Here is a 14,436-nt window from a genome sequence, read left to right as displayed (position 1 = left end):
CCTGCTCAAGCTCTCCCCAAGGCAGTTCAACTGAGTGCCCAGTCGAAGAACACTGAAACAGTTCACAGGTAAGGCCTTTCCGGTTTGCAGTCTCACTGTTGCTTGTACTTACAGTTGCCGGCGTGATTAGGTCGATTGAACACATGCAACCACTTGCCAGTTTTCCACTGTTTTTGTCCTCCTCTTGGGGTCCAGAAGTCCCTTGCTGGCTCCCTGTATCCTCAAAGGGATAATTATAGGCAGATCCCACCGGCCAGAGATGCCTGGAGTCTTGTCTCCCAAGACTCGCTATTCCCAGTTGCAGGGAAGCTGTTACTCGGCCGCCATCTTTAATCTCTTTCCTTCTTTTGTTTCATATCATTTTCTATAGTTCAGGCTGAGGAGTATTTCAGATAAAATAATCCACATGCTTCGAAAGAACTTAAGCTGAAGCCTATCATAAGCAGAAAATGTAACACCTAGGAAAAGCATCTAACAGAAAATTAGCCTGCACTACTAGAAATGAAGTGTCCACATTAGGTTAGCAATAATCTTACCAAAACCCCGTATTAGCTGCACTACATCTAAATTAGTGGCCTTTCATTTTGGCATAATCTTTTAGATTTTATTCTTTTCATTTGCTCTGCTTTGGGAAATGATGTAGTAGTTTAGCTGAACCATTTTCTCATGGATAACTATTATAAAATTTGGAAAAAAAATGCTTATCAGAATCTATTTAAAGGCATTTTTAGAGGGATCAAAATCAGGGAGAAATTGAAGAATGGTCTTCTCTCAAAGGGCAAATAGCAGCTAGGATGATTTGTAAATTGCTAGTGTTAGATTTTGGGTATACCCTGCCAGTCTGCCTTTTTTTTTTTTCATAGTACAATCTACCATTGTTTATTTAACATTCTCTACTGATGGATGTTTAGGTGGACTCTTAACATTTTTTTAAATTGAAGTATAATTCACAAGCCATAAAACTCATTCGTTAGTGTAAAGTCACAAGGTTATATGATCATCACCACCATCTAATTCCAGAGCATTTTCATCGGCCATTGTCTGTACTCATTAGCAGTCACTCCCTATTCTCCTTTTCCCCAGCCCCTGGCAACCAGGAATCTAGTTTCTGTCCCTATGAATTTATCTATTTTCAACATTCCTTTCACGTAAGTAGAATCAAATAACATGTGGCTTTTTGTGTTTTCTTCCACTGAACAAGTTTTCAAGGTTCATCTATGTTATAACCTGCATTAGCACTCCATTCTTATTTATGGCTGAATAATATTTAATTGTATGGATGGGCCATGTTTTATTTATCTCTTCATCAGTGGACAGGCATTGGGTTATTTCTACTTTTCTGGCTACTATGAATAATAGTAATATGAACCTTCATAGCACAACTTTTTGCATGAAGATATGTGTTCAGTCCTCTTGGGTATATACCTAGGTGTGGAATTGCTAGGTCATATATGTTTAATTTTTTGAGGAACGACTAAACTATTTTCCACAGAAGCAGTACTGTGATAAAATACACTCGCATCAGCAACGACTGGGGTTGCCAATTTCTTCACATTGGACCAAGCTTGCCAACACTTGCTTTTCCAATCACTTTTATCATAGCCATCCTGGTGAGTCTGAAGTGGTATTGCACTGTGCTTCTGATTTGCATTTTCCTGATAACTAGTGATATTGAGCATCCTTTTATGTACTTACTGGTCATTTTTATATCTTCCTTAAAAATATATCAAATCCCTTTCCGTATTTTTAAATTAGGTTATTTCTCTTTTTATTATTAAATTCTAGAGTTGTTTGGTTGCAGCCATCATTGTTGTGTATCCGGTCTGCCTTTTAACAGTGGCAGGAGAAGGCCTCTGCCTTCCTGGATTGAGGTAGGGACTCACAAATAGCCAGAAAATAACATAAGCTAAATCTTGGAATAAAGAGAGATCCATAAAATCTTATATAATTCATCCAAATTCTTGCTGACCACTAAACTATGCCTTCTTGGGAGAGGCACAATAGTATATGACAGCTGATGGAAGCTGAAAGAACTGAGAAAAACCGTAAGACACTGCTCACTGCAAAAGAGAGAGAAACTGGGGTTTCAATCCAACCAGGTTAACAACATGAAAAACCAAAGTCACTCTTTAGAAAAAAACTTGACAAAATTCAGAGTCTTTACAACATACCACTTCTAATATCCAATATAATGTTGAAATTAAGTAGATGCAGAAAAAATTTTAAAATGTGAGCTATATACTATATAGGCAATACAAATCAATATAAAGATAATCTGGATCTTATTAATACAATTTAAAAGGTAAGAACTTTAAAGCAACTATTACAAATATAAAATATGTACAAAGATATAAAGGAAAATATATGCATAATGAATAAACAGATGGAGCAAAAATGTTAATTATATGAAAATAAAATGCAATGAAAAGATAAAAACAATAACTGAAATACAAACTAACCTGGATCAGCTTAAGTTTCAGTTGAATTTGTATGAAAAAGAGTCAATTAAGTAGAAAGTAAATCAATAGAAATTTTCCAATCTGAAGATCAGATTGCCATGAAAAGCACTCTAACATAGGTATTTTGGATAAATATTTTCTCTCTTGTATTCTTGTAGTACATTGTACTTCCACTAATAGGTCCATGTTGGCACTTAATTGAAATTTTATTCCTTACTGCCTTCTTTACACTAATTTTGACTATTATTCAGCTTTTGGAGAGCAGGAATAATATGCTGGATTCCTCTACCCTGACCCACCATATCCTTAGGACCAGAATAGAACCTGCAAATGTCAGGTATTTGATGAAAATTTTTGAATAAATGAATGAATTTCTAAAGATAAATTCATTCTCTCATACATCCTTCCAGATATCCCATAGAAAATGAGTTAGCAAACCACTCCCTATATGAGCATTCAAATAATCCTATTCATGAATACTTGAAAAAAATCTAATTTTCAAATGTATATCAAAATGGTTGCAGAAGTTAGAAAAATTGGCCTGAAAAATATTAAGTTATATTTTGGCACCAGATATAGAAAACTGGTTCATTATGAAGTCAAAACTATTTCTGACGAGGGTACATGTGAAACTTACTAAATGTAGAATATAAATGTTTTAACACAATAACTAAGAAAAAGCCAGAAAGGCTATGTTAACGAGTATGATGAAAATATTTCCAGTTGTATATAAAACCAGGGCATGGTACCCCATGATTGCATTAATGTATACAGCTATGACTTAATAAAAAGCTATTTCTGAAGGACTGTGGACTTATCAAGTGGCATATATACGTTAGATATATCAATTCAGACTCATTAGGAAGCTAAAACAAGTCCTGAAGGTGTATTCCTTTTTTTTTTTTGTAGAGACAGAGTCTCACTTTATGGCCCTTGGTAGAGTGCCGTGGCCTCACACAGCTCACAGCAACCTCCAACTCCTGGGCTTAAGCGATTCTCTTGCCTCAGCCTCCCGAGTAGCTGGGACTACAGGCGCCCGCCACAACGCCCGGCTATTTTCTGGTTGCAGTTTGGCCGGGGCTGGGTCCGAACCCGCCACCCTCGGCATATGGGGCCGGCACCCTACTGACTGAGCCACAGGCATTTCTTAATGAATAGACCAGGTAGTTCAGAAGGATTCCACTAGCATTAGTTAAAATCATCAAATCTATCAAAACTATTCTTTCATCTGACTAATAGGTAGGAAAAAAGACCTTATTCTTAGATGAGAATGTTTTATTTATTTTTTAATAGTTAGATATCCTTAAGGTAAATAATGATGAAAGTTAGAAAAAAATGAAAAATTAAAAAGAAATTTTTAAAAACTTGCTCCTTTACAGGGCTACATTGTAGCACATAATAGTTGGTCACTATGAAATATAAGTCTAAACATGTTACAGGGTAAGAGAAATTACTGGGACTGACCCGCTTAGCTCTTCCAGGGTAGAGATTCAACAAAAAAATGATAGCTCTCTTTATCCCTGGGGTTCAGAAATCTCAGGAGGAGATACTCTGGCGAGCAAGTTTGTGAAAAGAAGGAATTCAAAAATTTCTCATGTGGAAAGGGTCTTTGAGGGGCTTTCATAGCAGTGGTGAAGCAAGGTCACAGAGTCTAAGGAGAAGCCCCCCACACCTCGTACGTTGGATACCTTTCCTGAACGTGAGCCGGGCAAATCAATATGATGGATTACCACTTCTGTGATTAGGTTGTATTACATGTATATGGCAAAGGTCAAAGGATCCTGCAGATTAATTAAGGGTCCTAATTAGACAATTCTGAGTAAATCAAATGGCAGGTTATCCTGAGTGGCTCATATTTAACCAGATGATCCATTTAAAAGGGTTTAGGCCTTCCCTGAGCACACAGCTAGCTATAAACAGATAGTGCCCCTGGGGTTCCATCCTGCTCTCTATATCCCTTCCCTGACTGCCTGTGGACAACAGCTTCAGCCCATGCCCAAGAATTCCAGCTGCCCGTAACCATCTGTGACAGACCACTAGGGGTGTCAGACTTACTTTTCCAGCCCCTACAGTCTCACAAAGCAAATCCATGTAGTAAATCCCTTAATATATACACATATCTCCTGCTAGCTCTGCTTCTCTGGCTGAACCCTGACCGATACACCTGTTAGTAATCACAGAAGGTTTCAGTGGGTTCACTCTCATGCTTACTTCCATTAAAAAGATCAGCACAGAAACTATATGATCTCTACATTTTCTATAAAACTATAATTGGCATTACTTTCTATTATATTATTGATGGCCCTTGAGATAAGGTTACTTCAAAAACTTCTTTCAAACTTGATCCCAATCAAGTACAAAATTAATCTCCACTGATAACTCTGTATAACTATTTTGATAAGAAAAAAGCACGACAAGTTATTTTTAAAAGATACTTCATCACTGAACAACTGTAATAGTCAGATAATGATGAGGAGCAACAGATCTACATAATTTGTTAGTATTATTAAAGCATTTGTGTTTACTAAAGAGGGCTTCAGTTCTACTACTTAGGTTCAAAATCTGGATCTGCCACATAACTTACCTAAGCCTCAGTTTCCTCAACTGTATAATAAAAATCAAAAATTGTACCTAAACTTCCCAGGGTTGTACCAGTTACCTGAGATAACACAGAAAATGCTTAGCACATTGTGGGGCACGTAATAACTTGTTGGTCATTATGCTTATTGTCATTGTACAAAAATGTATGTTTTTAAAGATCTTAAATATTTTCTGAAATGAGAATAAAAACCCAAATAAAATAATATAGTAAAATATATCCTAAAAATGGCCTGTTCTATTTTTTGCCATTTGTTTATTTGAGGCTGCTACTCCATCATTTCAATAGCAAAAAATTTCTATTCCTGGTGTACGAGGGAGGGAAAACGGAAGGAATCACCTAAAAAATTGTTTTAGTGGCTTCCTAAGTTAGAAAAATGTTCATCGGTGGTAGTGGGGGTTATAATACATACATGAATGGCAAGATTTACCTTCTGACTGAAACTGACATTTCGATATACTTGAAAGAGATAGTTAAAAGTTTCAAACTATAGAAAATAAAGAATATGTCTAAGAAAATCTTCACTTAATCCAATTCCAACTTTCATTATGTAGAATATTTTCCTTAAGACAGAATCAACATAGATTATATTTATAAACTATTTCCTATTTTATTTAGACACATAGGGCTGTCAGCAATTGTCAATTATTCCATCGAATCCTAAATTTGAGATTAGCTACTGACATTCACATTAGTGCCAAGGGCAGCCCAGTGACAATCAAGGAAAAGGCTCTTATGTCAAGTAGTAATATGAGATTTTAAAGACAGTCTCACTAATGAATCTTAGGTCAGAATGATCTTGATGATTTATAAAATTTTAAGGATGTACTTAGACTTTTAAAGAGTTCTCACACAGAGATAAGGAACTGCTAATGTAAATGCAAGAGTTTGTGAGAGTTCATTTTTATTTTGGCATTTTAAAAAGTCATACCCCAGGGCAGAGCCCGTGGCTCAGTGGGTAGGACACCAGCCACATACACTGAAGCTGGTGGGTTTGAACCCAGCCTGGGCCAGCTAGGACAGTAATGACACCTGCAACAACAACACACACACACACACACACACACACAAAAAAAAAAATAGAAACAAAGAAAGAAAAGGGGGCGGCGCCTGTAGCTCAAAGGAGTAGGGTGCCAGCCCCATATGCCGGAGGTGGCAGGTTCAAATCCAGCCCCAGCCAAAAACTGCAGAAAAAAAAAAAAGGGTGGCTGGGCATTGTGGTGGGAGCCTGTGGTCCCAGCTGCTTGGGAGGCTGAGGCAAGAGAATCACGTAAACCCAAGAGTTGGAGGTTGCTGAGCTGTGACGCCATGGCACTCTACCCAGGGCAACAGCTTGAGACTCTGTCTCAAAAAAAAAAAAAAAAAAAAATCATACCCCAAACCCAAGATAAAAGTTGGTATTTTCACCTAACTTTAGAAAAGTCTAATTTTTCATCAAGAATATAAATTTGCTTTATTTTGTGTCATTTATTTTTCCTAGGATACACATTTGTACTTTATAAATTATTTTAAATAAAACAAAGATATCAAATTATGATGTCTGAATTCCAGCACTTTTTCCAAGACCTTACAGTTAAATTTTAACTACTTTTCTAATATCACAGACATCTTCTATTTCAGAATGTATTTTTAACCATCAAAACCATAACCATCAGGGGGCGCCCATAGTTCAGTGGCTAGAGCACAGGCCACATGCTGGGGGATGGGGGGTTCAAACCCAGCCCGGGCCTGCTAAACAAACAAACAAAAATAGCTGGCCATTGTGGTGGGTGCTTGTAGTCCCAGCAACCTCAATTCTCAGGCAAGAGAATTGCTTGAGCCCAAAAGTTTGAGGTTGCTGTGAGCTATGACGCCACAGCACTCTACTAAGGTTGACAAAGTGAGACGATCTCAATAATTTAAAAAAAAAAAAACCATAACCATTAAACATTACAAAAGAATAACACTCTGATTTATTCTTTTCTCTAAGATAACTCATACAAAACACCACTAAACATTTTAATTAGCAGACTTTTCTTTCTGTTAAAGACTGTGTCTGACTCTGTCGCCCTGGGTAGACTTCCAGGGTGTCATCATAGCTCACTGCAACCTCAGTCTCTTGGGCTCAAGTGACCCTCTTGCCTCAACCTCCCAAGTAGCTGAGACTACAGGTGCCCACGACAATAGCCACCTGTCTAGTTTTTCTATGTTTAGTAGAGATGGGGTGTTATTCTTGCTTGGGCTGGTTACAAACCTGTCAGCTCAAGCCATCCACCCACCTCAACCTTAGCAGGTATTTTTAATTTAAATTACAGTTCTACTGTCCTTGCAAAGTTACTGGTTATTTACAAAGTTCTGCAAATCAAGAACATAAAAACTAAAAAACTTAAAATATAGCAGGAAAAAATATAGTAGAGAAAGTACTACGCATTCTGAACAGACTAAGTTACAAGAAGCATTCATTTGCTTTAAGAAGGATTATCATTATTATTGCAATTATTAAAAATGGAAGAAAAAAATGTTACTACTCTACTTTTGACCAACAAAATGAGAATCTGAGTCACCAGCTCTAAAGACTAGTCTTTTCTTTTTTTGAGAGAGAAAGAGAGAGAATCTTACTCTGTTGCCCTAGGTGAGTGCCAGGGCCTCAGACCTCACAGCAACCTCAAACTCCTGGGTTCGAGCGATCCTCTTGCCTCAGCCTCCCCAGTTGCTGGGAGTACAGGCACACACCACCATACCGGACTAATTTTTCCTGTTTTCTATAGAAACAGAGTCTTGTTCTTGCTCAGGCTGGTATTGACCTCCTGAGCTCAAGCAATCCATGAGCACTGGAATGACAGGTGTGAGCCACCACCCCTGGCCAAGAGTAGTCTTCAAAGCCACACACTGTTGTAACCAGAAGCCATTTTTTAAATTCTTAACTCATAATATCCAGCAACGGGATAATTGGAAAAATACTAACCATGATTAGAGAGAGCTCAAAATATGACAAGCAGAATTTCAAGAGTATGGACACAGGCATAAAAAATCCCCATTTCTTCTTTTCTAGTTCCCAGATAACAGTGTCTCTCTACAACACATCGACTCACTAAAAAATAGAATTTTTTTCCATTTCCATAAATATATGCCTAGTTTTTGAATGTATTTTGCTAGTCAGTGCAGAGGTCCCCTAGTGAAACACGTTGTTATTATTAATCTTATTTTTGTCCATAAGTTATGACTACAGCTCATTTACGGTATATATGAAGAATATACATATGGTGTATACATGTATATTTAAGACATATACAATATCTGGGAGGCTGAATAACACTCTGAAGATGCTTACCCCCAGATTAGTACGTACTGATCTCAGAAATGCAAATCAAGTCAAACCTTTACCTCTTACACATGTGTAACAGGAACAAAAAGTTTTGCCTTTCTAAGACAGAAGCTGGTCAGTAGTTCAGTACAATTACTTCATCATGCCCAAGTTTCACACATCTTCATTCAATTATGAAAAAAATATGTACAATTATCATAAAAATTATTCAGGCTAAGAAGAAAGGTCTGCATGCAAGAGTAGATATGCAAATGTATCTTTGACAGAAAGTATTCGGGTATGCTTTCACCTCATTCTGTTAGCAACAATATCACAAGGTCTGTACAAACCGTACGCTGCCAATGCCTAAGAAAACAGGAGCTGAATGGATGTGCTGTGTGTAAATAACCAAAGAACAATGAGTCAAGTGAAACACCTGGGCAGGTTTTAGTGGTTTAGGAAATTGGTTTTTCGGGACAGGAAGGGATGGGAGAGAAACTGGGAATTTAGGAATACATACAAAATATGCTCCCCTCATCTCTTTTTGTGTTTCTAACATCCAAGGAGTTATCCCCATCAAAGGAAATGTGTTGGAGATATACTTACGAGAAATCCAAACTAGTATTTCTGTCTTACCTTGGAAGACCGGAAGGTAAATGCGGTTGATTTCACATCAGCTTTCTCTTTGTCCATGAGAAGAAGGGTTTTGTCTTCCATGAGACTCAGGTATTTTCCTGTAGTGACGTGGCGTAGTCGGAATGGCTGGCCCCATCTTATGTGGCTTCCACTCCACCTAACAAAAACATTTAGGACTTGATCAAACAGGATCCAAAATCACGTGAGAAGTAGCCATTAAAACACGTGGCAGACAATGAACAAGGGTGCTTGGCATGCAGTGACTTGTTGAAATCAAAAATCGTCTGATGTTGGTGATGGCGATTTCATTTCAAAAGCAGCAAAATGGTTATTCAAAATGAATAAGCAATATCCCGTGTCACAAAGCTGATAGTAAGCAGAAGTGAAATTTAACTCCAGGGGTAGATCAAATGCTGTACTGTTCTCATTGGTACACGACTCTACACAAAGATAACTAAAAACTTATTCTCCACTCAACCTCTAATCACTAGTCACAGATATAGAAAGTATGACTTCAAGTGATATTACAGCATTTACTAGTTGTTATATTTGCACAGACTTAAAAAAATAGTGATATGCTTGCCAATGTCTAAGTATGATTAAATGGAACTTTCATATATATCCAGATACATATAAACACACATCAATACCCAGTACCCACACACTGAGGTATGTAATTGAGACTATAGTTACTTGACAAAAGAAATTATGCTAATGCTTTAAATATTAATATTGTAGAACAATGATATTATTAAAAGCCAATAAACAAAAACAGAAAAACCAAGAAAATGAAAATTCTATGAAAGGTCAAGAGGAAAAAAGAAAAGAAAAAAAAAGCATAAAAACCAGAAAATATAGACTAAGGTTTCAGAAAAAAGATAAAAAGTAAAGTTATGATCATTTTAAAAAATCTCTTTTTAAAAAAGAATGACTTTTAGGGGGGCACAGGTGATAGTTCAGGCCTGTAGTCCTAGCACTCTGGGAGGCCATGGTCGGAGGATCGCATAAGCTCAGGAGTTCAACCAAGACCAGCCTGAGCAAGAGTGAGACCCTGTCTCTATTAAAAATAGAGAAATTAGCGAGGCTTTGCAGCTACTCAGGAGACTGAGGCAGGGGAATCACTTGAGCCCAAAAGTTTGAGGTTGCTGTGAGCCAGGGTGAGGCCATGGCACTCTAGCCTAGGCAACAGAGTGAGACTGTCTCAAAAAAATTTTTTTAAAAAAGAAAAAAATTTTAAAATAAATGGCTTTAGATAGGTAAAAAAAAAAAAAAAAAAAATCATGATATAGGCTATCTGTGCTTTGCACGGTACTTTGTCAACAGAAAGTTGTGCACTTAGGAACTCTGTCCTTGCTAAGGGGCAGAGTAAAAACACAGTTGTCACATGCACAACTTTTCCTTAACATGGTATTCCGCAAAGAGAGGACAGCGTAGGTTGCTAATAATCAAATCATTCAAAAAATTAAAAATAAGTGAGTGGGAAAGAACTAAGATGCAAGTGAGTGTCAAAGGGAAAGATGGCAAATTTGCTATTACACAAATTCAAATTCAAGGACAAAAATCATGAAAAGAATACAGCCAGGTATTTTATAAAAGAAAAGTAGTCTAAAAAGAACATACATTGTGAAGCTTCACATAGCCATAACAGAAAATGAAACAAAAAATAATTTTTTAAGAGATATTGATAATGGATGAGTTCATTAAAATGCAGTGAATCAAACTGACAAAAGGAAATACATGGAGGAATTCAAAGTCATCTTATTAATTAATAAATTTGGTTTTATATACACTCATTAAAAACTTTCATATCCTAAAAATTGAGAATTTTTTTTCAAAGCCAGCAATCTCAGTCAACTATGAGCAATGTTGTTTTCCTAACCTGGATTTCTGACTGGAGATAATGGCAGAGGAAATTAACAACAGAATATTATAACAAGTTCATTGTGCATTTTATTTATGCAGACAATTAATTTGGAAAAGTCTCCAACTAAATTAATAACCATTTACCAATAAACTCTGATAATAATGCAGTGTTATCTTAAAAGTGAAATAAAAGTTTGTCCACCAATAACAGCATGCGAAAGCACCTCTAGTTTGGTAATAAATGAGATTTTTTTTCAGTATCCTCTTGTAGAATTAAATACGTTGCTTGTAAATATCATAATATCCACACTTAACTTTTCATATTTGTTTCCGTTATTTGAAAAAGTCAATAATAAAATATTTTCACCAATAATGATATCTCTTAAAAATACAAACTTTTGAAATAAAAAATTATTCATCTTACTAAAGGCAAAATACAAATGTCTGCATACAATAACTAAGAAAATGCCATGAAGGCTACGGTGAACAGTTTGATGAGAATATTTCAGATTGTATATGAAACCCGCACATTGTACCCCTTGATTGCATTAACGTACACAGCTATGATTTAACAATAAAAAAATAAATTATCTTAATCTTTACTTTCAAAATTATCCAAAATTTGACCATATACATAAACTTTTTTACTAGAAATACTAGCAGCTATTCTAGATACTATGCTCAAATCTATTTAATAACACTCATGTGTACTACTGCTCCTTTCAAATCACTAAGGAAATTCTGGTAGAAAAGGATTGAATATGGCCAGTTTGGGGCAGAAACACTGTGAAGTCTAAGCCTGTTTTCTTTATCTCATAGGCACCCAGATTAGCTTGGTCTCATATGCCCTGGTCACCTCCAAAAAAGAGGGCAAGCCCATAAAGAGGCAAAAAAAAAATATGCAGCAAAAACTGAAATGAATAATAGTAATGAAGTTATATAAAGCCTTTTCCTATGCTAACACATCAAAAAAACTGTTCCTATGTATTACTCATATCACCTGAAAAAATCTCAAAGGAAGTGGTGGAGTATTGAGTAACTCTTGATGATACATCATCTTTAAATTTTATTTGTAACACTGTACAAAAAGGAAATTTGAACTATACATACGTATGTTTCATTTCAATGATTATTTCTACTGTAAGAACAAACATAGATCTCACTTATCATAGTCTTATAACTAAGTATTTGGATAAAATACAGAACAGTGTTTTCCATTAAATTTAACTTCCTACATTAAGATCATTTATGACAATGATCTTATATTGGAAAAGTTTTGACAGTATTAATTTTATTTGTAAAAGTGTGTAATATAAAATACATAATGACTGAGCTAAACAAACTATAACAAATATATAGTTTGGGATCTCACTGGTGAAAAAAAAACACAGAGCTTCCCAAATATTGAATATAAATATTGGCATTAGGTAATATATTTCTATCACAAACATAAGCAGGATCTTTTAGTATAATTTCCTAAGTACAAAGAAAATTAGTAAATTAGTAATAATGTGGCCATGATTAATGAATGCAGTTTAATTTGTATATTTACAAAAAAGCCAAAGTAGCTTAAAGGGTCAATGTAATCTGAAAAAAAAAGCCTTAAAATAATTATATTCTTTACATATATACCTCCTACTTTCCTATTTTAGATAAGAAGGCAAAGTGGTATTAATCAAAAGTCACAGAATACAGCAAAATATTGTATTCTCTCTGAAGAGAATACAGATTCTCTTTAATCTGATAAATTGTTTAAAAAAAAAAATACTACCTGCCTTGCCTTCTGCTGGGGTACTCACCTCCAGGACACCTGGATTCTGGGGGGCAATTTAATGTCCCCTTAGCCCTGTAGCTGATCATAAAACCTTATCCTTCTATAGATCCATCATCCATAATCAAATTGAAAACAAACTCCTAACTTTCTATTTAAAAATACAAACATAAGCCGCAATGGAGAAACATATCAAGAGCCTCTGGGAAGGCGTGCAGAGGTTCGCAGAGCCGTCTGAATTTGCGTAGTGATGGCCCATGGATCTTATTACTCACAGTAAAAATGAAGTCCTTTCAGGTTCTGAAAAGAAGCTTTCATTCTTTTTTAAAAGCCAAATTGAGACAGATTGAAGGCCTTGGCTTAAAAAAGAATTCATTTCTTTAAGCACATAGTCATGAACTGTGTCTATAAATTTTGAAAACACATTTGGAATCGGTTTTATAAAGGCAACAGAGCCTGTCTAAACTGATCTTACTTAATATATTGACAAATTATGTCTAATTATTGTGTATATGGTTAATATGTCATAATATGTGTCATTTCTTTAATCAGTCATTTTTATAATACACAAGGTAAAGGAAATGTGTACATAGGCGTATACTTAAAATCCCTTTCCCTAAATTCTCTGAATAATTACAAACTATTTAAAAGCTATGAATCTTTCCATTTTTGCCTTGTAAGTTGGTCTCTTCTTTCATCTCATTAAGGTGCATTTCTAATAAAATTTTACTCTATTTATCAAAAGTTGTAACATTTGGTTGGATGTGATCAACAGCATATTTATATTAAAGAAATTTAATTATACCAATTAATGGTATTATTACAGAATTTTTTTAAAGTTACAGACTTACTAAGGTAAGAAACGGAAAATATAAATTTAATTTATATAAATATTTTTGTTTCATAGGAGTATGAAGTACACAAGTCATAACAGAAATTACATTTTCAATGAGCGATATAATATAAAATGTTTACTATTAAAGAAGACTGTGTTCAAGTATTTTTATTTAATTTTTTACTTGTTTAATTAATTAATTAATTAATTATTTTAAAAATGGGGGTCTTGTTATGTCCCAGGCTGATCTTGAACTCCTGGGCTCAAGCAATCTTCCTGCCTCAGGCTCCCAAGTAGCTGGGACCATAAGTGCATGGTCGGGTCAAGTATATTTTAAATTAATCAAAGTGGTACTAAATTTGAACAGACTGGTGTTACCATTTTATTTTAACATGTCACTACTTAAAATACATTGGAAGTATGCATATATTTAAGCTAAAAACAAAATAATGTCCATGTCAACCTTACATTGTTCAAGGAGGTACAACGTTTTTCAAAATTACAGTATGTAACATGTGAGCAAAAGCAACTTTAGACTACTAAACTGTTTTACTCATCATTAGATAGACAACAATCTCAAAATAAAGTCTATAAAAAAGCTACTTTAAAGTAAAATAATATGAAATAAATAATTTCCTTAAAGCCCAATACAATAGAAAACAAATACTTTGAAAATTTATTGTTTTTAGGCAAAGGACTTACCTTTCAATTCTTTAAAAAAATCTGACATTTTGATTCTATTTAAAATAGCTCGAAATGACACCTTTGTAATCAATATTGTATTTATTTAAAGGAACTAAAAGGCAATCTCCAGATGGCTATTTGAAATCACCAGGAAAAAAACAAAAATACAGAGGATATTAACAATATACAGATACACTTTAAGAAAGGAAAAAAAATTAGTATTTTAATAAATACTCAATAATACTGATAACAAAAGGTGAATACAAATTATGTTGAGCACCTCTTGTAATTGTACAAGTCAAACAT

At 35.0% G+C, this 14,436-nt stretch overlaps 1 protein-coding gene across 3 annotated transcripts in view; it reads right to left on the bottom strand.

The window, feature by feature from the left end:
* The window catches only part of RYR2 (ryanodine receptor 2), an 830,565-nt gene that overhangs the window by 419,783 nt on the left and 396,346 nt on the right, over positions 1-14,436 (bottom strand). For all 3 annotated transcript variants that reach the window (XM_053605591.1, XM_053605592.1, XM_053605593.1), the window contains exon 10: positions 8,978-9,134. In XM_053605591.1, the coding sequence (XP_053461566.1) occupies positions 8,978-9,134 (157 nt within the window). The remainder of the gene's footprint in view (positions 1-8,977; positions 9,135-14,436) is intronic.

Source organism: Nycticebus coucang, chromosome 10 (assembly GCF_027406575.1).
Source record: "Nycticebus coucang isolate mNycCou1 chromosome 10, mNycCou1.pri, whole genome shotgun sequence".
Taxonomy (NCBI): domain Eukaryota; kingdom Metazoa; phylum Chordata; class Mammalia; order Primates; family Lorisidae; genus Nycticebus; species Nycticebus coucang.
The sequence above is the reverse complement of the archived record's forward strand: the minus strand, read 5'-3'. Positions and strand labels throughout refer to the sequence as shown.